The sequence below is a fragment of the Saccoglossus kowalevskii genome, chromosome 8 (genome assembly GCF_978046115.1).
Source record: "Saccoglossus kowalevskii chromosome 8, keSacKowa6.1, whole genome shotgun sequence".
In the NCBI taxonomy this organism is placed as follows: domain Eukaryota; kingdom Metazoa; phylum Hemichordata; class Enteropneusta; family Harrimaniidae; genus Saccoglossus; species Saccoglossus kowalevskii.
In genome coordinates this window covers 21,834,328-21,855,895 of record NC_140648.1, presented here as the reverse complement: position 1 = coordinate 21,855,895, position 21,568 = coordinate 21,834,328, and the positions used below count along the sequence as shown (strand labels likewise).

Here is a 21,568-nt window from a genome sequence, read left to right as displayed (position 1 = left end):
TGTGTGTCTTTATGAAAATGGGACTCATGGGGTGTATTATCCACTCGCCCTCGATTTGTGGATCCTACTAGTCCATGACGTCACTAGCGTCAACAAACAAGTTATATTATGCGTTAACAAATCCTTTTCACATTTCATATGCAGAGGTTAATGGATATACACTTACCACATAACGGTGTGTCCTCACGTGTAATCCTACCGTTTACACATTGACTGAAAAAAAACAAAGTCAACATTATAATGACATCTGGATTATGACAAACATGTGCAACAAGATCACTTGATAACGACAATACGAAGTAAAGTGACATAGCAGAAATGCCCGGATGTCAAGACGCCCGCAGGAGAACAAACCTTAAACTATGTATGACATATGACATCTTCCTCATCTGTGTGATGTATGCAGTATTGGAAGCAATTAAATGACATCAACAATCGAACAAAAACAAGTTTGAATCTAAGTGGAGCAAATGTATGTTACCAACCAACAATTTAGACCCCTAAATAAATGTACGAGCACGAGGATTTGAGAGCTGTCAGTTTATATTTGACTTTCAGTTTCTGTGTGACTCATCCCCACTATACTCATTAAAAGCCGGTGAACGTTCAGAGGAACGCTTTCTCTATGGGGTCAATCTAAACTAAATAAAAACTGGTGTGAATATATTTTGAATAGGAACGCATAATATCAATATAAACATAATAATGAAAGCTGTTTAAGGTCTTGAATCCCTAAAATGTAATTAATTTATATGGAAAGCTAATAAAGATATGCTTCCAAAAGTTCATTTTCATTTTAAATAGTTTCTTACGCATTTTAACTCACCATGCATAACACTCGTCGTTAATATAGTAATCACCATTTGGTATATAAGCATTATTCACATAGCAGCCCAAAGTAGTATCTGTCGGTACAACAAATATAATATATTAATATTCATAATTGTAAATTTATACTGTCCATACAATTGTGCAAACTGAATTATATTAAAAATATTTTACCATCAGGACAGCACAGAGAATATTTATAGTTGGTATCTCCGAGACAGGAATACCCGAATGGACAGTCTTCTATAATAATGGATCCAGTTTGAGGAGTGGTACCACAAAACACTGTATAACCATGTGAGGTCAAATGAACACCACCGGGACATGGATGCACATCTATGAAAGGAAAACTTTATAATATAATTTCATTTCTTTATCGCAAGCCAATTTGACATAATACATAAAACACGCTTGTTTAGACAACAATAACAATGTTGTAAAATTGACTGATACTATATCCATGAAGAAGTACTGACTTCAAGATCATTGGAGCTAGATTGATCGTGAGGAAAATCATAATACTTAATAAAATTTCTAAAAAAAATCTGTATGATTTGATTGCACATGCTGTTAATAAATTATTAATTTGCTTAACTAAAAATGGATTAGTTTAAGACAGTGATGTGTAGAAGTCTATTCTAAATTACATTTCATCATGTGAGGTAGGTTATGTAAGAATTTATAATATTGTGTCTTGGTTACTGTACATGAACAATCAAACTCCGTGTATTGAGTGCTGGTACCATGATAATTAAATTACTTTGCAATTTTACGTTCACAAATCTCTGAAATACGAGACATCTTTTATGAACATAGTAATGATTGATAAACGATGAACTAAAAAAGTATTAAATTTAAAGGATTTTGTGGTGGAAACTTTTTAAAGGAACTCACCGCATATCTGTACAATGCACCTAAACGCCGTGCCTTGACACTGACTGAGTAAAGAAAGTAAATTATATATTCAAAATAATAACACATACACAAATAAAACAGAATTCACTGTCGTGTTTACTTTATATTACAATAAACGTGAATATTGAATGAACCGTGACATTATATATTGCATTGTACTCGTACATACCATAGGACACAGTCTATTATACGATAAGCACCATCTGGCCAGAATGAACCATCACTCATAAGACACCCATACGGCTCTACATAAAATGGGGTTAGCAATATACAAACGTTACTCCTATTGTTAACCAAGGCGAAACCGAGGTAGAAAATAAGTTATGATGTCATTGACATTGTATGTCCACTGTTTCTGGGGTGAACTTTGTTGTTATTATATCGACTAAAGCATATATTGAAATTTCATTGTATGAGTACTACAATATACATCGATATCAAATTCTTACTTGTTACAGCAACCTTGCAACAATCATCACAACATTTTTCAGAGGTACCGCAGTTCCTGTCTCTTATGCACGGGACACATATTTGGTCATCATTACCAATTCTTGGACATTCGCCAAGGTGATCTAAAAATAAAGTACGGAACGACAATAGCATCAGAAGTAGGAATATTTGATAAATGCGTTTAAAACTATTTAGCCCAACTGTGAAGAGGTATAAAAATAAACAGAGTACGTGTATTAAAGTAAGAAATTCAAAGCTTCCGTGATTATAAAACAAAACAAATCTTTAAGAAAACCAAAGCTTCAAAATAAAAGCTATAAGGTTTATACAAACAGCTGACGTGTGAGTGTTATGGGACTTATTTTTATAAATGAAGTGGTGGATATCTAGCGTAATTACGGTATAGAAAGGTAATAACGAACAATAACTTTGCTAAACTACGAACATGCTGAACAAGGCAAACACATCAAACAAATTAAGGAGCAATTCCAAATAAAGTTCTGAAAGATGGATATACATCGTTATTTGTTGTGCCACATTCCCACTCATGTTGTGATATCAAGATCACAGGGTGTATCGTTTAGATTTTCAAATACATGTCAATAGTTTGTAAAAAGCTTAATGAAATATTTGATTTGTTATTAAAATATGTCTATACGCAGACGACACTTTTGACGTTCTAAGTAATCAAGCTTAGCCGAGATAAAAACAGTTTGACAACATGAGGTGGGCAATTCCCAGTCTTAAGACTTGAATCATGATTGCATCTTTATATTTAAGTTTGTTACAATCTCCTTGGTAAAAAGTGTAACTTTGGATGTAGTGCTATTGAAATCGTAATATTTTACGATATAAAAAGAGTGAACATATACTGGAAAATTCTTCAGTACGGTTTATTATATCCAAGTCGTATTATAATGAGGTAAATCATCAATGATATTGACTCATAGTTGTATTATTAACTATTTTTGACGTATTACAAAACATACACTTTAATGATTACCACGTCGATCTAGCTTGCGATTAACCCGAATGCATAATTTGAGCTTTGGATTAATGAACAACATTAAACCAGTAAACAAAGGTAAGCCTGCTGAAACATTTCTGTGTTCCAATGTTGCAATAACATATCCAACCACAAATCCTCAAACAAAAGTCTTATAGGGAAATCTACAAGTCAAGAACACAAAACAATTGATTGACAACCATTGATAAAACGGCACACAAAAACAAAAGTAAACTACATAGTCAATACATAAGATGGTACTCAATGATATAATCAGTTATGGTATAATTACCCGAACAATCCAATACATTGCCGTCAGCATCATAGTATATAGCGTTACAACCACCGCAGTAATCAGCTTCACATCCAGCATAAGGAAGTTCGCATGACGTCACATCACATGGATCCACTAAGCAGTTAACCAATGATCCATCGGAACATCTCAATTCTAGAATAATATTTCAAATATATGAAATGACTTTCAACAACACAGTCGTCACTACAATCTATATGATGCTTGATATACTTCATAAACTATTGTTATTATAATAGTATTTCAAACTAATTTACAAACATTTCACTAAATAGGATCAAATCTTGGAGGTAAGAAGAGAATCAAGGAAGATAAATGGGCTTCAAAGTATGCAACCATAAAGGTATGTACCTCCATGATGCAACCAAGAGAAAATATGAGTTTGTAAAAAAAATGAGTCCGAGCTATAATATATATATTATGATTGCAGATTAGGATATAATTTATATCACTATTAATCAAAACTCTCCAAATATATTGATATTGATTTGGATAATATCTTATCCAGGCCATCACTTCACACTATCGATATTTGTAACACACCGTGTAGTTTTAAATAATCAGGAATATCGTGTTAATACGTTGAAACAATGAATACAAATACTCACCAGCAGTGGCGCTTATTATTTCAACTTGCTGGTATGTCGAGAAAAAGAAAAGTACGGCGTTAAATTTACACTGAGGAAGGCAATAGATGTGATATACAGCGTGAATTTGAAAAGGCATGTGTAATCATGACGTAAAATGTATAGAGAGTAAAATTGTTCTTATACTACATACACTTGTGTTTTGTACTATCTAATGTTTTTTCACTTAGGTATTGAAATGTTCCCAATATATAGTGTCTTGGTAACGTGCATTCAATTTAAGCTTCTGTCGAAACTAAATTTTCGTTTAAATGGCCGAAGACAATCAGGGGGAATATATATACAACAACGGAAATGAGTATTTATTTAATTATACTTACCCTTAAACCGCGTGCATTTGCACAGGCAATTACGCATGTGTAAACTACCAATAATAAACTTAACTTCATGTTGCAGACAACTGAATGAAAACATGGTGAAAATTTTAGTGTGATAAAAAACGTAAATTAATAAAGGCGATAAAATAAAGCGCACCGATTCGCGGAATACTATGAGCAACAGCCAATGAGACTATACTAGTACACACCCAAGCAAACTGATTAATATTTGTCGAAAGAACATACGTCACCGTGTAACTCATTTCCACATTAAGGTCATTGCTGCCGAATACAATGCATATTAAAATGTATTTATGTTTTGATACAACGAGCGATCAGATTTAAAGCGTAACGAATCAGATTATTATTTCTCTGGGTCTGAAGTTATACATACGTTAGGATTTTCGTTAGTATTTCGTTACTCGTTTAAAATTTACATGAAAGAACGTACTCTCGCAGAAGGATATCGAATAGAACACCTGATTGGTTGGTTGGTTGGTTGGCTGGTTTGTTCATTGCAATTCGGATTGAGCGTAAAAAGAGTTTATTTAATTAACATATTACACAAATTGTTTTTCATTGCGAGGTATAGCCTCAAGGGTATGTCCGTCACTATGTTGACTTCAAATAACATTCACACTGCGCTGAGACAAATACAATTCGGGTTTTTACGAAAATACACGATGGACAGCGAATCAATATTCAGTTAACGCGTTAACGCTGTAGGTTTGCTTGTTCGGTAATACTTTCAGTCCTTATTTTCTAAGCTAACAACTTCGATATTATGAGTCTACGATGCGAAGTACCACATCGACCGAGTGTGGATTCATACCACACTAGCTAGTCACTGTAATGACAGATTGTTGTTAACATAGGGAAAACCTTATAAAAGCGCGGGAATGTCACATTTTTTAAGTTAATTTAACTCGCGTAAAAATTCAATTTTGACAAAACTTTTAATGATAGGAAGATTCAAATAAATACGTTGTAGTCATTCGTGTTTACGAATTTTAGAAGCATCTATCTGGTCAAAAACATAGAAAGGCCGACAAATCCTGAAACGTATGCAATCAGAAATGTTCGAGTACAGCGTAATGCTGGTTTATTTTTACCCATGGCAGAAATCGAACAATTTGAAATTTGAACAGACCTTGGCAGTAGGTCTGTTTTTGCTAGCTGAGATTTGAAATGTTTTCATTAGTTGTAACGCATTTTAGTACAAAACATTAAAGTACTGTATTGTTTTTTTTCCGTAAAAGCCCCGTTTTTTCATATAATTTATACAAATGTGTCGATGTCACGGTCTATTGTTCACGTTGGAAAGCAAAAAAAGAGATCGGCGATTTAGCCAGAGATTGCGTCTCAAAATCGCCCTACGTATATAATCACGAATATTACTACATAACTGTCTTATTGTGAAATAAATAACCTTAGCAATCGATTGTTTATATTCGCATAGTATTATATGAACACAAAATTATTCGAATTTATACGTATCACAGTAAAAATATTAATAGAAGTTCGGTTTTAAATGTGTAATTTCGTTCTCGCAGTACAGTAGGACTGCCATGTGACTTAAGGCCGTGACACCTAACTTCATGTCAAGTTTAATGCGTGCTAAGTAAGTAACACATAAAGTACGCATCTACTTATTAAATATGCACCAACAACATTTCATAAGACTAACCTTAAAATTGGACAGTCATCTGCCGTGTGTGTACTATGGTAAAAAATCGCTACTTTATACACTAATACTTGCTTTGTCGGTACATGAAATATTGATTAGTTATCAAAATAATAATTCAACTAGTATCGTTTATAATACGGTTTTTTCAAGAAAATTCCAACACATGCTTGTAATTTATGTCAACAATATATGTAATAAAATAACTAAGTGTACGCCATACGGTCCTTGAGAGAACATATTGCATCTGGTTAGTGATTAGTTTGCTCGTTTCTCGTTTTTTTTTTTAGATAATTAAGGATTATTAAAGTTTCAGGAAAGAAAGCAAGTATGTTTGAGGAAAAAGTTAATTTCCAACTCTATTATTTGCGTGGGTGCAATGTTGTTTATTATTCAACATAAATTACAAATACATAGTAAAATTGCACATGCTGTACTGCGAGTGTGTTGGTCGCATTATCACGTTTGGTTCAATTACAAAAACACATCTTTTCAGTTATTAATCATGTTTTTAATAGAATCCCATGTGAAATAGGTAATAAAGGGTTTTGAATTATTATTGTTGAAAAATAGTTACTTGCGCATTTATAAAGATAGCGGCATTTAAATATTTTAGAAACGCAATAAACCTAAGACAGCAAAGTAACGCATTTGAGGTTGAAATTATTTACGTTCTTGTCTGCGTTTTCCGTATTTTTTAAAATTCTATGTGAATCCATGTGACGTAAAGGCATGATATATTAAATAACTGTTGGAACATTTCTATTAATAAAAAACGGTTTATCTACAATATTGACTACAGATGACGAGATGGCAGATAAATTGATGACACGGGAATGTACGTGTCTCCCGATACACCTGTGCTACAAATCGCGCCACCTAGCGGCGATGCAACACAACAAAAGAAGAATCCCTTTTCTTTCTGAACACGAGTTTTGTATCGTCTTCGCCTGGTTGTCAACCTATTTTTTTGAGAACTAGTTTATATGATGAGTGTTAGTAATAAAATATCTAGTAAACCTGTTTTGCTTTGTAATTTTTATTACAAACAAATATTAGCTGCGTGACATCGTGCTCTTGTATTACCAATCCAGCTATACAGCCAATATTTGTATTAACCAATTGCCCAATATATATATATATATATATAATGTCATCCAAAAATCTACATTCTCTGTAGATAACTGGACCGTTATTTGATGCAGGGAATCTCTTCCAAAATAACTGATTCTTGTTTTAACCAGCTGCTTGACATTCACGTACAGCCTCTTTAACGACCAGCATTTTATCTATATATTCTGTCCATTTTATGTGCATGATTATTTGGTATTATTGACACAACATCTAGTAAACAATAAGGAAAATAAATTGCTCTACGTTAATGATGCATTTATATGTACGACTGACGAGAAGCTCAAAATAAAATTTACAATAAAATTTTACATCAAAATTAAACAAACTAATATATATGAATATATATCCTACATTCCATGGAGTGTGGGCTGTAGCTCAATAAATGAATTGTTCACATGACAGTTTACATGCTGATTTATTTCGGGCCATTTTTTTCTAATTATCACTGGATCGGGATTGAACGGAGGCGTGAATCTGCATAATAGTGCGATGTATAATTAACACACAATCTTAAGTGTTCAAACTTAACCAGACTGTATTGCAGATTCCACGTCTAAACAAAATCTCACAGAATTTCTCACAAATTTACACACGATTTACTATCGACAGGATAACGTAATTAAATATCCAGCGACAATATCCATAAAAAACAATACTCTGTGACCCCAAACCGTTTATCGTCAGGATACGCTGTATATTACAGAACGGATTCGGTGTACTGTATCAATTATTAATAGTTAATTAATGGTATTCAGATTGTAATCCTGCAAACAATTTCGTTTATAATATATATCCCTGTAACACCACTTGTTAGCCTGCATTATGCTTTCATCTCAAATACAGTGGTGTACAATGTTCCCATGATGGCATCCTCCGAAATATTACATTTCAATATACATATACTCGTATAATCTCTGAAGTATATTCATATACTTACGAGATTCTGTCAGGCAAAACATGTTGCGTGAAATTCTCGTGTATTTTAATCTGTCTAATTTAACTTCCGGTTTATTTGGTGACGATAACGAAATGTCTCACTTTTTTGTAAAACCAAACTGGAAAAATAAAAATAAAACTTTGCGATAAATATTTGTTTATAATGCAACGCATTATGATTAGCAGGATTTGTAGTATAGTAACACATTGACACCTATTACGTTATCGTCACCTTTATCATTCATATTGTTTCCGTGACTTCTGTTATACTCTACATTTCCGGGCGTGTCGTCAACTTTCATAGTTTGACTATTGTTATCATTATCACCATTTTCATTAATGTCGTTTGCTTCATCAGTTTTATCAAGAGTAGCAATAGTAGACTGATCAACAGGTATTGGTTCAGGGTCGGGGCGGGGCGGGTTTTACTATTTGGAAGAGAATGATCGCAAACTGGTTCGTTTGAAGTTTGCCGTTGACTTACTGGGCAGTTTCTCATAATGTGTCCCTTTTTTGTTTCCTGTGACAAACAATATCATCAGTTGACAAGTAGATACGATATTGCCACTCCTCGTGAGTGACATTAATGACACCGTCAAGTTTATTATTGTCGCACAACATATAAACTTGACGGCGAAAGGATTTGACGTGTTTCAGCTCGGGTTGTTTGCACCCGAGTGGAATTAAGCGCAAATTGCTAACAACGTGGCCATACTTTGACAGTTCAGTTTGAATAATGTGATTTAGTATATATGGGGGTACACCTGAGAGAATTATTTTAGTGGCAGGTTTAACAAAGGGTTGCACATGGGTAAAGCAGTCTCCCACTGACAGACCAGCTGTACAAACAGTTTCCACAGCGTTCACAGAGTCGAGAAAAACAATAACACTTCCGCTCTCTCGAGAAGCGGCAATAATATTCACAGGTTTGAGAATAGCAGAAATACTTTTAACATATGCTTCAATTGGTAACCCATCAATTGATTCGCATTTCAGACCATGTTTACGTGTTAGCCCTGCAAAATGGTTAACACGTGTACTCGCCATCTTGGAAAGGACCCACGACGAGCAAACTAAAAGTGAAAAACAAAATCAACTAAAATACGGTAGATTTTTACCGAGAAAACAAAATGAATAAACGGCAGTAACTAAGAAGTATTTACAATACGTATTGGAATAAAAGTAGTCACTTACTAAGTATTTGAAGCAAAGAAAACGTGTTTTTTGCACAGCTCTAACAACGCGGGGCAGTCATGCGTAGTTAGTTAGTTGGTTAGAATAGCTGCTTTTCACCATAGACACGCAGATCGCCGCAAACCAACCGATCTGACACATACCGCGCGTGGAACTATGGGAAAAGTGGTCGGAACTATTTCCACACTGTGCCAACACAGATGGCGCTATTCGGTTGGTTTGTGGCGATCTGCTTGTCAATACAATATTGAGAAACATTAGACATTTAACCTCGCAATTTACATACATTTTAATGTTAATAAGATAAGACATGCTGATGAGTGTTATGCGGTATTTTAATTGATCAATTCATTAAAGATTCAATCTTGCTAAAAATAAGGAGAGAATGTGTTCAAAACAAGAAAAAAAATACTTGTATATAGTTCCGCGGAAGAAACGCTGACTAAAATGGTGGATGATTGATATTTAGCCTTCCGAGGCTAGTTATGCGTCATAAGACACAGGTCTTTGCTGAATAGCGCCACCTGTGTTGACACAATGGCTTTTCACAAATAATTGTCATAGTCAAATGATATAGTATATTTGATTGCAAATACAAAATAAACAAACTAATAAACACACGTGAAATTATACATGGTTTTATTACAAACCTGCACCATCATGAAATCCCTATTTAACACAGACCAAAGACGGAATTGCCAGAGAGGGCGGTAAAACTAGAATTAGTTCCAATGTCATGGTATTTCACTAAATCTATGATGATATACCAATGAAGTTTACACTTGATAACATTCTCTTGTAATTTTTTTGGTGTTTTCTATAAAATAATTTATCATGTGAGTGTACACATGGCGAAAGCCGGGTTACAGCGTTATAAACACGAGACGTATGTCCCTTGCAAGGGTTATTTCGCAGTAACACTCTCTCTTACTATTTTATTTTATTGAACAAAACACCAGAAAATAAGCAAGAGACTGTACGCAAGTCTAATTGATTTACTGTTTAATGTAATTTTCACTGATTCATTTCATGATATGAATAAATTAGGTAATTATGAAACAGTAAATGCTACTGATACAGGGAACATTTATAAAATTATTACCGTCACGAGGAAATAACTTGACATCATCATTATAACAACTCTTCATCTGTACTGTATCTCAAATCATATGTTACTAAGTGCCCGCGTAATTATAAAATCTACTAAACAAAATGTTAATCTTTGGAGTATAGAAATGGAATAACATCGCAAGCCCATATGTGTTTGATTAGGAGGTGACATAACTATAACTGACATACTCGAATTTACCTTTAATAACAGGCCATGTTTACTTTAGCTATTACAACAGGTATATCGTATCGTGCGCTTATACTGCCCAACGCCGTTGCTTTACATTCGCGTTTGTACAGTAAGGCGGAGTGTCGGAATTTATTATCATTTTAACGTCAACTATTCTATTGATACACATTTAAATTTATATGTATAACTTTAGGTAATCAAGATGCGGATGCTACCAGTTTTATTGAGAATATCGATTGCGGCAGCATGTAGTTTTATTGTATGCAGGGCTGCGGTGAGTATGTCATATTATCGAGCATAGATTATATTTCAGAGTATCTTTCTTAAACGTCTTTTACCCAAAAAAATAACAGTGTGATTATATACATTGTTATCGCACATTTCATTTATACTACATGTTATTGCAAACCGATGTTAATAGAATTGGAAATTAGATCTGTGTCATAAAAAACGACATTTAACATTTCAATTACCCTCTCTCTCTGACCCGTGTATTTGTATATTGTTTAATTACTTTCATACTTATACAGTGCTCATAAAATGTTCATTTCCAGGACACATTCACCTGCCCCGACGGTACCAATTCTGTACAATGTCTAACGAACCCCTGAGGTTGATTATTGTGGGGATGTAAGACAACATTCATCGACGATGATGGTAGCGTATTGGACTGCTCTGGTAATAACTATTATACGCTGACAGGCTTTAACAGCTACATTATAATTCATTATATATATACTATCCAGATACAAATTAAGCTAGTCAGAAAATAAATAAACAAACAAACAAACATACAACTAGTTTCAGATGATAATATATTTGATATGATATGTTTTTCTCAAATATAACGCTCAGCCATATTATTATGTTTGTAGAAATATATACCCGATAATCATGACCGATTTCTTAAGTTCACCTATTAATTCATTTTCAGAACAAAATGATGATCCATGTGCGACAATAAGATGTGGATTTTATGCACAGTGCAAATGGGGTAGATGCGTCTGTCCATTTGTGTGTTATAAAGGTATATTATACCAGTGTGTGGCTCTGACGGTAATACTTATCGAAACGAATGCTCAATTCGTGTAACCGCCTGCAAAAAGCAGCATCATATACATGTACAACATATGAACAAGTGTCAACATGGTATGCGTATATATATATTTCTTTGAATAATCAGAAGTATTCGGCATATTTCATATTATACGCACGCCCAAAATTACAGTACTTCCATGTGCGTGTTCTCGTTAAATCATATATAAACCAAACTTTGTTCTTTTACATATTTGAGTGACATACGCGACAGATGTCATTCCCCAGGACACGTTCATTTGCCCAGATGGTACTAAGTCTGTACAATGTCCGACAAACCCCTGCGAAGTCACTCAGTGCGAGAGATATCCATACGCACGATGTGAAATTGATTACTGTGCGGAATGTAAGGCAACATTTATCAATGATGATGGTAGCGTACTGGATTGTGCCGGTAAATTTAAGTTTGCATATAAGCTGCCAGGCAGGCTATGGTATTTGCATCATGATTTGGTATCTATAGTAACTGAAACAAAACGAGGTGGTCAGGAACTAAATAAATAAACAAACTTTCTAGATATACAAGTAAGACAATGGGATATGATAGTTTTTTCTATAAAAATAAATGATCTGGAGCGGATAGACATTTTTCTGAAGCATAGCGCTTAGCCACTGTATGCTTTTGGGAATAAATTCCCGATAATTGTTTATAGTATTTCAGGCAGTGTGGCTAGACTTAAATTTAGTGACTGATTGCCTTAGATTAACTAATTTAATTCATTTTCAGGACAAAATTCCGATCCATGTGCGTCGATGAGATGCGGATTTTATGCGCAGTGCAAATGGGGTAGATGCGTCTGTCCATTCGTGTGTTATAAATGGTATATAAAGGGTATATTATACCAGTGTGTGGCTCTGACGATAATACTTATCGAAACGAATGCTCAATGCGTGTAACCGCCTGCAAAAACCGACAAAATATATATGTACAGCATATGAAAAAGTGTCAGCATGGTATGCATATATATATATATATATATATTTACAGTTTCCCTTTGATTAATGAGAAGTATCCGACATATAATAGGGAAGTGCACAGCCACATTTCCATCTGCATAATATTGTTCTTGAAGTATATCCTCAAAATTTATATTTCATGCCGTATTGTTATACGGCGCACCAAAACTGTACGAGTATAAGATGTAACGTGTATGTTCTACGTATGATATAATTATTTTGTATTTCACAGATAAGAATCGATGTACAGGTTCGTCACATTCAGGTCACTGTAGAGCAATGCTACTACGATGGTATTTCGACCAATTAACGGGAACGTGTGAACCTTTTATCTACTCGGGGTGTGGAGGAAATAGAAACAGGTTCTGGAGCAAGTGGAAATGCAAACAAAAATGCTTGGACTGATTTGCAGTATTGTAATATCTCTGCCGCGGGGTTTTTCATCTTCTTGGCTGTGAATATTCACTTGCAGAAACTATTGATTGCCCTTTGTATAGCAATATAGTTATTCACGAGTAGTTTTACGAGTGAATTTTGACAATGCCATTGCATACCACATCGCAACAATCGACCGATCTGGAATATTCATAATGTAATATTTAACACATTAAATAGAATCACTCAACACAAAGATTATGTGAAAATCAAGTTTAAACTCAACACATGTAATAATTTACTGAATCTACAACTCATTCAATTGAATCGAAAAATACACGAATTACAAAGTAGCAGTTAACTTTTTAAACTGCCATTACACGTTTATTTCTTTATTTAACTCTACCAGTCAATGTTAGAAACTGGGTGACTATCATTTGTTTTTGACTGAGTGTCATAAGATAAATATCTAACTAATGCAAAAATACTGAATAAATACAAGTTTAGTAATTTGTTAAGCAAATTTATTCTTTGAAAATTACAATTATAATTCTATGTTTAGCTTATCTTCAAAAAAGCCGACCAAGGTGAAATTGCGTTTGAAAAAATAATTGATTATTTATTTATTAATCAAATAAGTTATTACTGGGAATTAGATATATTTCACAAAGCGTACTCTACATGTGCGGGTTGGTAAACATTAGTGTTCACGTTAACAATTTACCAGTAGTGTTGCATTTGTTTTGCCAGCTAACAATGTATGGTTATGGACACTGTTTAAGATAAATGCTATTTGGGAATGTGGCGATTGTCACATAACATCAGAAGCAGTCGACACCGACAGGTTTGGTTTTGAGCATTCAATATCTTGTAATTCATCAAAGTATAGATGCAGGTTTGTGGGCGCATGGATCAATTACATTTCTGTTTTTGCTTTTTTTATATTTAAACGGCGATTTTGGAGCTCCAACAATACAGATCATATTAAATTTGATTGTATATGTTTTAAAATGAAATTATCTACAGTTTAGTTATTCAGTTGGTGAGGGGGCTACATTCTTGAATATTTTCCGGAGCTTGTATCTATTAGAGTTGGAATCTGTCACACTATGTAAGTGATGGGTTTTGACGCAAAATAAAAACCATTCAGGTTTTATTATAGCATGTTTGTTTTCAAACCATGATGTATAAATATTTGAGTAGTCTTAATCACGTGATTACTAACCTACTGAATACAAGTGAATAAAACATAGTGTGAAAGTTTTAAAGGGACTAATCCGAACCCAAGGAGCTAATTAACTATAGTAGCGGACAAATGTACAAACCTTCCGCCAAACGTTATATCGCTGCATCTACAGGCCTTCTGCATGTAGCATAATAAGTAGCTAACATTCGAGAGCACAATGATAAAACAGATGTACGTGCTAATGTGCATGGAGTGACACTTGTGAAATCCACCCTTAATTCTATGAGTAAAAACTTTGTTATTTGTAACGTTTATTGGTTTTAGAATTGAATTGCTTACTTCAACATGCTAATTGACAAACAAAAGATACTAAGGCCAGACTTTTTTTATTCCTTGTTTCTCGAGTTTTTATAAGTCAATTTTTTTGAGGAGGGCGAACAAATAAAATTATTTCTTTTTTTCCATTAGATTTGTGTGATTCTCAAAAAATTGTAAGTGAGATCATTGATCGGAGAGAAGAAATGAAATACAATTTTATTCTATGTATAACCTGGTTGGCAATGTACCAAATGTGGCACAATTTTCAGCATAAATGAGGGATTTCATGCAGCACGCAGAAAGGTCAATACCCGAGATTCACTGTCAACCAACGAGCATAAAGTATATTTCTGCGCGATACTTCGGTACTTTGATCATGATACTTCCATGAAAATGCAACTTCGATTTGTTAGGCGGCGGGCGGAAAAAAATGAAGATACAAATATTTTTTTTAGCAATTTTTTGCACTCACAAGTCCTCGGGCGCGAGAAATTACGCTGAAATAAACTTATATTTTTATTTCATTTTCGGCTCCTGTTCATTCGGCGGGTTCGCGAAACAAGAGATAATAAACGTCTGACCCAACTGTAATCATATCATCAGACTAGTCTTTAAACGACCTTTATTTCAACCCATAGGTATCACAAGCAATGTACAATGTTTATTACAACTCGACGAAGAGTGGAAATCAACAATCCCGAAACAAAATGACTAATTAAAACAAAATGGTTTTCGAATTTCTATTGAAACTGAAAGTAGTAATACCCCCATTCACACCACCGCCTACTTGTTTGAAAAAAGTAGTTGAACTGATAACTGATAACAAAAAAGTCAATCAACGAAGCAGACCGCGGCCTTGAAAGTTCCGTTATGACACGTTTCGGTATTTTAGTCAGACATTCATATAATAAAAAACTGAACTATACCTGTTCCTTGCATAATATTTCTACAATATGCGGGTATCAGAAAATTCAGGACAGACTTTAATTTGTTTAATATCAGTAATTAGCTCTCTATAAGTATTCGTGACAAGTAACGAATCTTACATGCACGTATACAATATCGGTTAAACTATTTTGACTTAATTAATACAGTCCTGATGATCAATGAAAAACTACCTGATATATTGCTTTCTTCGATAAAAGCTTCTTGTTGCAGATAGAAGAGCTTATTATAACTTGAATAGAAACACGATCACATGTCCATGACTACTTAATTCTCAAGAAATAGACAATGAACGGAAACGGTATATAACATGCGTTGGTGACTATTACATGCGTTACAGACTGATTTGCGATAATTTGTCAGAATGGGCAAAAAAGATTTCAGCTTGATTTTGCATTTATTCTTGGTTATTTCAGGTGTATTTCAGGTAAGTTGAATACTTCGAAGTACTTTCCTTTTTGTCATAATCCACAGACGAATGCGTAATTTATTTAGAATTAACCATTCTCACCAATTCTAAAAAGTAATTTATGCTTGATATTATATTTTATTATCTTTATTAGGTGAATGCTGAGAACGGTGAGATATTTATTTTTTCTAGAATTTTAATTTCATAATCTCTATATATCTGTGTACTTATTCTGACTTATCTTTATTTATTTTTTTTATTTTGACCGACTGCAATGTAAATGTTTCATACTATTATATTAATCGATATCGACTGCTGCCAAGATTGACCGGAATACGTTTCTGCACTGAAATAACATATTATTTAATTAATAATTATGCTCATGCTATTGTAAGTCTGCGGAAATTGGACTCAATGGATCGACGACGAAAATGGTGGCGTGTTCGTCGATGAAGTTGGCGAATTCGAATACCTCCCGGATCTTCGTATCCTACATGACATTTGTGAGGTCCCGACCGCCATTGAGTGTCGCACAGTAGTTGAACCTTTTACGCTATCCTATGAAACCGGGCAGACTGTATACTGCGATTTACCCGATGGGCTAATCTGTTTCCATGGCGATAACGTGTCTCCATGTATGAACTACAAGATTAGGCTTTGTTGTGAAGCGAAAGAACCTACAGTCACGGAGGAGGGAGGCACCGAAGAGGGTATGTATTATACACAATATTTCATTGAGGGCCGGCAAGGGGTATTTTCGTAAGCTGTAATCAATTGTTTTTATTTTCGTAATATTGTAATTTAAATAAATAGAAAGTAAATTCTTAGACATGGGTAGTTAACAATGTAATCAGCTATTTTATTCGTCCGTAATTTGTACAAAGATCTTATTGTTTGTAAGCGTATAAAGCATTTTTCACATCAAATTTCCAATTTCGATTCCTAAACACAGATTATCAAGTATATTATCAAAATGTAATTAGGAATTATCTGTAAAGTGTAACAACCTATTACTGTAAATGGAACTTTCCATTTTACTTTCTGTAATTCCGTAAAATGGCTTTTTTAATTCCTGTAACTTGTACCAGCTACCCCCTTGCATCCTCTTTGCATTTATTTAAGAGGTCGTGGATACAATAATGTTATCTTAGGAAGTCCCATTCTACAATTAGGATGAATTCTCGCAAACTAAACCGTTCTAATGTGGTCTGATAAATACATGGATAATAAAGACTGTTTATATTTGCATTCGTTCCATAGATGAGATATGTATTGGGGATAATTTGTATAAGATCGTTTTAGGCGACTCTTTTGACTGGCATGACGCAGACACATATTGCAAAACCATCTTAGCTCCGAGAGGACATGTCGCTGGCTTAGCAAATCTAGGCGCCAGTAAAGTGCGTAACACAGTTCGGGAGTTTATAAGGCAGTCGCCGGGTTTGTCGAATCCCAAGGGGAAAGGTTACTGGATAGGATGTCACGACGAAGAGAAGGAAGGATCATTTGTGTGGTTGAATGGAAATAAAGTTGATGTACCACAAAATGCATGGCACTCCCAGCCAAACAATAAACAGACTGAAGCGTGCGCAGCAAAAGGAAATGATCAAGACTGCTGCCAACTTTGGTATATCATTTTGATTTTGAATGAATGAATCATTGAGTGAGGGAGGGAGGGAGGGAGTGAGTGAGTGAGTGAGTGAGTGAGTGTGTGAGTGAGTGAGTGAGCGAGTGAGTGAGTGAGTGAGTGAGTGAGTGATGGAATGAATGAATGAATGAATGAATGAATGAATGACGATTGTTAGAATAGTGGCTATAATTACAAAGAGTAAATTATGACTATTGAAATATATTCTTGCGTGTTGTGATCCTTACTAGTTTACGGAGTAAAAAAATTATATTCGCAAAATATTTGACAATGAAAGATACATGAGGATTCATAGTAATATATATCAATCATTATTTTCAGGGAAAGACCAAAAACTAATCCTAGTTTCAAAATGGATGATTCCTGTTGCACTGATACAAAGTCTTTCATTTGTGAAATTCGTAAGTAATCTATCAGTATCTGAATAACTGTTTTAATATATATTAATATGATATAGGGGTCATACTAATGCATAAATAGCTGTTTTAAGCAGATCTAGGTGCGAAGTGGCAGTACTCTGGGTTCACTTCCACGAGACAGGCACCGTGACGGTTTAAATGTGTAATGTATGCACAGAGGCATGGAGTGGCGAGATCTGCTCACCAACCTCGCACCGGTACATGCTCCCCCTTAAACATTTTGAAATCTAGACCCTCTGAAACGCTATTTCCTGCATTTTGAGTGCCACTGATGCAACCATCTGGGGTCCGTTTTGACCCATAGTGTCTAGAAAGCCGTCTACTGTGTGCCGGTGCTGCTATATAGAGCGTAGGGCACCCCAAATGTCTAGGTATTTTAATATGCAACGTGGAGTACCCCATCAAGAAGATTAGATTATACAATGTGTGAAGCCCCATTAACAACGTGCAGGTTTACAACGTTGGGTACCTCATTAACAACGCCCAGATATACACTCATTAACCACGTGAAACAATAGTCCTATAAACAACATAGCGGTAGTCCCCTAAAAACATGACGTACTCCCATATTCAATGACGGGGATTACTTAAATATAGTTTTTGATTTATTTATCAAATTCTCCAGATGTAGTTAAAATAATATAATGTTGGTGTTTTTACTTATAGCCGGATACTGCGCAAGGAAATAAACTATGTATGGCTCACGTACAAGGATTTAATATCTGGTGTCCAATCAGCTGTTTGATGTGTTAATATCATCGTTCACTATCATTATTGTGTCACTTTATTGTAAATCAATAGTATAATTATACTCAATTAAAGACAATATTACCGAACAATATTTACTTGTTACATTGACTGAATTATTACATTATTACACTAATGAACTATTCTTATCATAGTTCTAAAAATGGGCAATTGTCAATAGAGGGTGCTATTCGAAAGATAGCCATTAACACATGGTGTGAAGCAATGTCGAGAACTCAAAACTGATGTGATGTTGACGAACGGTACGAAAAGACCTGTTAGTCGAGTAATTAAGTTATACATTGCAATTACAATACAGTTTACTGAAGTACGGGATATCAAATTAAGAATGTTTGTATTTACCCCGAACATTGTGGAGATAGCTGTGAATCAACTTACCAAACTCCTGGTGAAACAGCACTATATCTGAGCTTAGCTATACAGGCCAGACTAAATACGACTGTACATTTTGTAGTTGGATCGAATAAAACAGGCGGTTAAGATCTATTTGACGAATATTGAATGAATGAGTATGCGAGAAAGACTCTTGTTACCAGCAGCAACAGTGTGTGATTGCCGATCCAAAGCGATAACCATTGTATCATGTTGCCTCAAAATTTAAACAAACGGATCGCATCTAGTCAATTACATAAACACCCGAGACACAACCAGAACGAACATATAAATGTTATGAATTGTTCAACACACAAAGAATAGACATAACAATTTTATGGACCACAACTATTCCGAAAGACAATCAAAATTCATTTATAAATTGTCTAACACACCTGAAATGAGCCCGATGAAATGTTGTACTCCTACACTCATACAACTGTTGTGACCTTGGAACTTAGCATCATTGTAAAATAAAAGCTCATTTGCTAGCCTGTTTGTAATTTGAAAGTGATTTTTTTATATTTCACAACTGTCAGATCATAAACACGCAGTTCACTATAAAGATAATCTGTCTTGTATATAAGGCCACACCGACTTAACTTTATGGATGACATCCGCGCGCGCATTAGTTTTAGTCCGTTCTCAAAAAAAAATTCCGACGATGAGTCTCCACATATCGGTTTTCTGTCCGGAACTTGCTGACTCATGTTGTCGCAAAGCGCCGGCTTGTCGTAAAACTCGTTTTATACTACCTCCAAACGTGCCTATTTTGTCGTAAATGATATTCTGCACATGGGTATTGCGTTGCCGGGAGTTCCAACATGGCGACTGCGCCACCAAAATACGTGAGCATAAAAGTTCAGAGAAAAAACGGAGGGATTGTTGTTGACTGGTACGCAATTGACGTCGGCCAGGGAGAGTCCTGTGGATTTAGCAGGATTTTTTTTTGGCAAGATTTTTTTTTCGCCCTCTCGCATTAGTTTTGGGGTCTCCAGAGGATGTCATCCACAAAATTAAATCAGTGTAGCCTAAGTTGGACATTGAGATTCATATAATGAATAATTTAACTTTTTAAGTGAATTAAGAAATATTTTTGTTTGTCGTATAATTGTAGAAATATTTAATTAACTACAAGGTATTCCAAGCGTGCAAACCTATGCCATAGGTGCAAATTACATATCCTCATTTAGTCTACCTCTGCACTAAATTTAGCATACTCAAATAATAAGCATGTACGTTTTTCTTGAAAGTTTAAATTGAATATTGAATAGTATTGTTTACGTAAGAAATTTCTTAAACTGACATCAATGATGGGGTCATGAACTGCATGCACGTGTACGTCATAGGTTTGCAATATTTACGGTACATTAAAATAAATGACTTTAGTATTTCATCAGTTACATCGACGTTTTAACGGAGTAGGTCCACGCATCTCCGATATATGCAGCTTTATTAGGCGCATGGAGGCCAAACTAACAAATACCGGTTCAGCAGTGAGCTAAATTCTAAAGAACAAAAAATTGTAAAATACTGATGTCATCAAATTACGAAATTAACACTCGCTCCGCCCTTTGTAATTTCCAAACAGCATCCAGAAAGTATTAGACCATGATAATACATTAAATTAAACATAAACATTGCTACATTAAATTTTCATACACACCATGCAGTACAATAAATTGAAGTATCTCAGATGTGGTCCAGGTTTCCCGATGTGAATCAACTTACTAGTCAATTCCGATCACCTATTAAATAGTGACAATATCAAGTTCTTAGATAAAATGCAAGTCCACAATTCAGAAAACAGGAAGCAGTTGCAGCTCTATTCAAAGCATAGAAACTCATACTTGGTCATTTTCTCATAACCCTCCAAAACAAAGGTTCTTTCTTTTGCCCTATCACGTTTGTTTGATTAGCGAACACCCGCGGAGTCACTACCACTATGTGTCCTATACAGTAGCCACGATAGTTTCGCCATTGTAAACAAATATGAATGCAGTTAAATGATTTACCTAATTATTGGGTTTAACCAACGCAAGCTTAAAATAGTGTAGCTGGATATAGGATATTTGCTTGACATTGTTTATATTCGATGGCAAGTGTTAGTAGCCAAACGGATATACAGGTCATAGGTTCATAGGCAAATTATCGAGTTATTGTTGCAACTGAATGTAAAGGTTACATCGCGTGTTCACGTTCCACTACGCCTGCACAAGTACGGCAACCGAGGTGGCTCACAAATTAGCATTTTATAAAATAATTTTTACAATTCATTTACATTTTGAAAATTCATTTTTTTTTATATAATTCATTTTTAATAACCATTTTCGGTTCTGAAATCGGTTTTAA

At 34.6% G+C, this 21,568-nt stretch overlaps 2 protein-coding genes across 2 annotated transcripts; one reads left to right on the top strand and one right to left on the bottom strand.

The window, feature by feature from the left end:
* Window positions 1–134: 134 nt before the first annotated feature.
* On the bottom strand, window positions 135–9,819 carry LOC146739400 (uncharacterized). The gene is made up of 10 exons (XM_085502760.1): window positions 9,425–9,819; window positions 4,480–4,559; window positions 4,121–4,148; window positions 3,492–3,647; window positions 2,193–2,315; window positions 1,913–1,988; window positions 1,723–1,766; window positions 1,003–1,164; window positions 827–905; window positions 135–213 (listed from the first exon to the last, which is right to left on the bottom strand). Exons 2-10 carry the CDS (start codon window positions 4,546–4,548, stop codon window positions 135–137), a joined length of 816 nt encoding a protein of 271 aa, XP_085358886.1. The 5' UTR covers window positions 4,549–4,559; window positions 9,425–9,819.
* A 6,130-nt stretch (window positions 9,820–15,949) lies between these two features.
* On the top strand, window positions 15,950–18,917 carry LOC146739399 (uncharacterized). Its single transcript, XM_085502344.1, has 6 exons — window positions 15,950–16,027; window positions 16,164–16,179; window positions 16,405–16,719; window positions 17,270–17,636; window positions 17,979–18,058; window positions 18,743–18,917. The coding sequence occupies exons 1-6, from the start codon at window positions 15,965–15,967 to the stop codon at window positions 18,763–18,765; spliced, it is 864 nt and encodes a 287-aa protein (XP_085358470.1). The 5' UTR covers window positions 15,950–15,964; the 3' UTR covers window positions 18,766–18,917.
* The last annotated feature ends 2,651 nt before the right edge of the window (window positions 18,918–21,568 follow it).

Coding starts and splice junctions, on each gene's coding strand:
- LOC146739400 (XM_085502760.1), bottom strand. CDS start 4,548: ATGAAGTTAAGTTTATTATTGGTAGTTTACACATGCGTAATTGCCTGT. Junction 4,149..4,479: donor CAAATGCACGCGGTTTAAGG/GTAAGTATAATT, acceptor TCGACATACCAG/CAAGTTGAAATAATAAGCGC. Junction 906..1,002: donor TTCTCTGTGCTGTCCTGATG/GTAAAATATTTT, acceptor TTGTACCGACAG/ATACTACTTTGGGCTGCTAT.
- LOC146739399 (XM_085502344.1), top strand. CDS start 15,965: ATGGGCAAAAAAGATTTCAGCTTGATTTTGCATTTATTCTTGGTTATT. Junction 17,637..17,978: donor CAAGACTGCTGCCAACTTTG/GTATATCATTTT, acceptor CATTATTTTCAG/GGAAAGACCAAAAACTAATC. Junction 18,059..18,742: donor GTCTTTCATTTGTGAAATTC/GTAAGTAATCTA, acceptor TTTTACTTATAG/CCGGATACTGCGCAAGGAAA.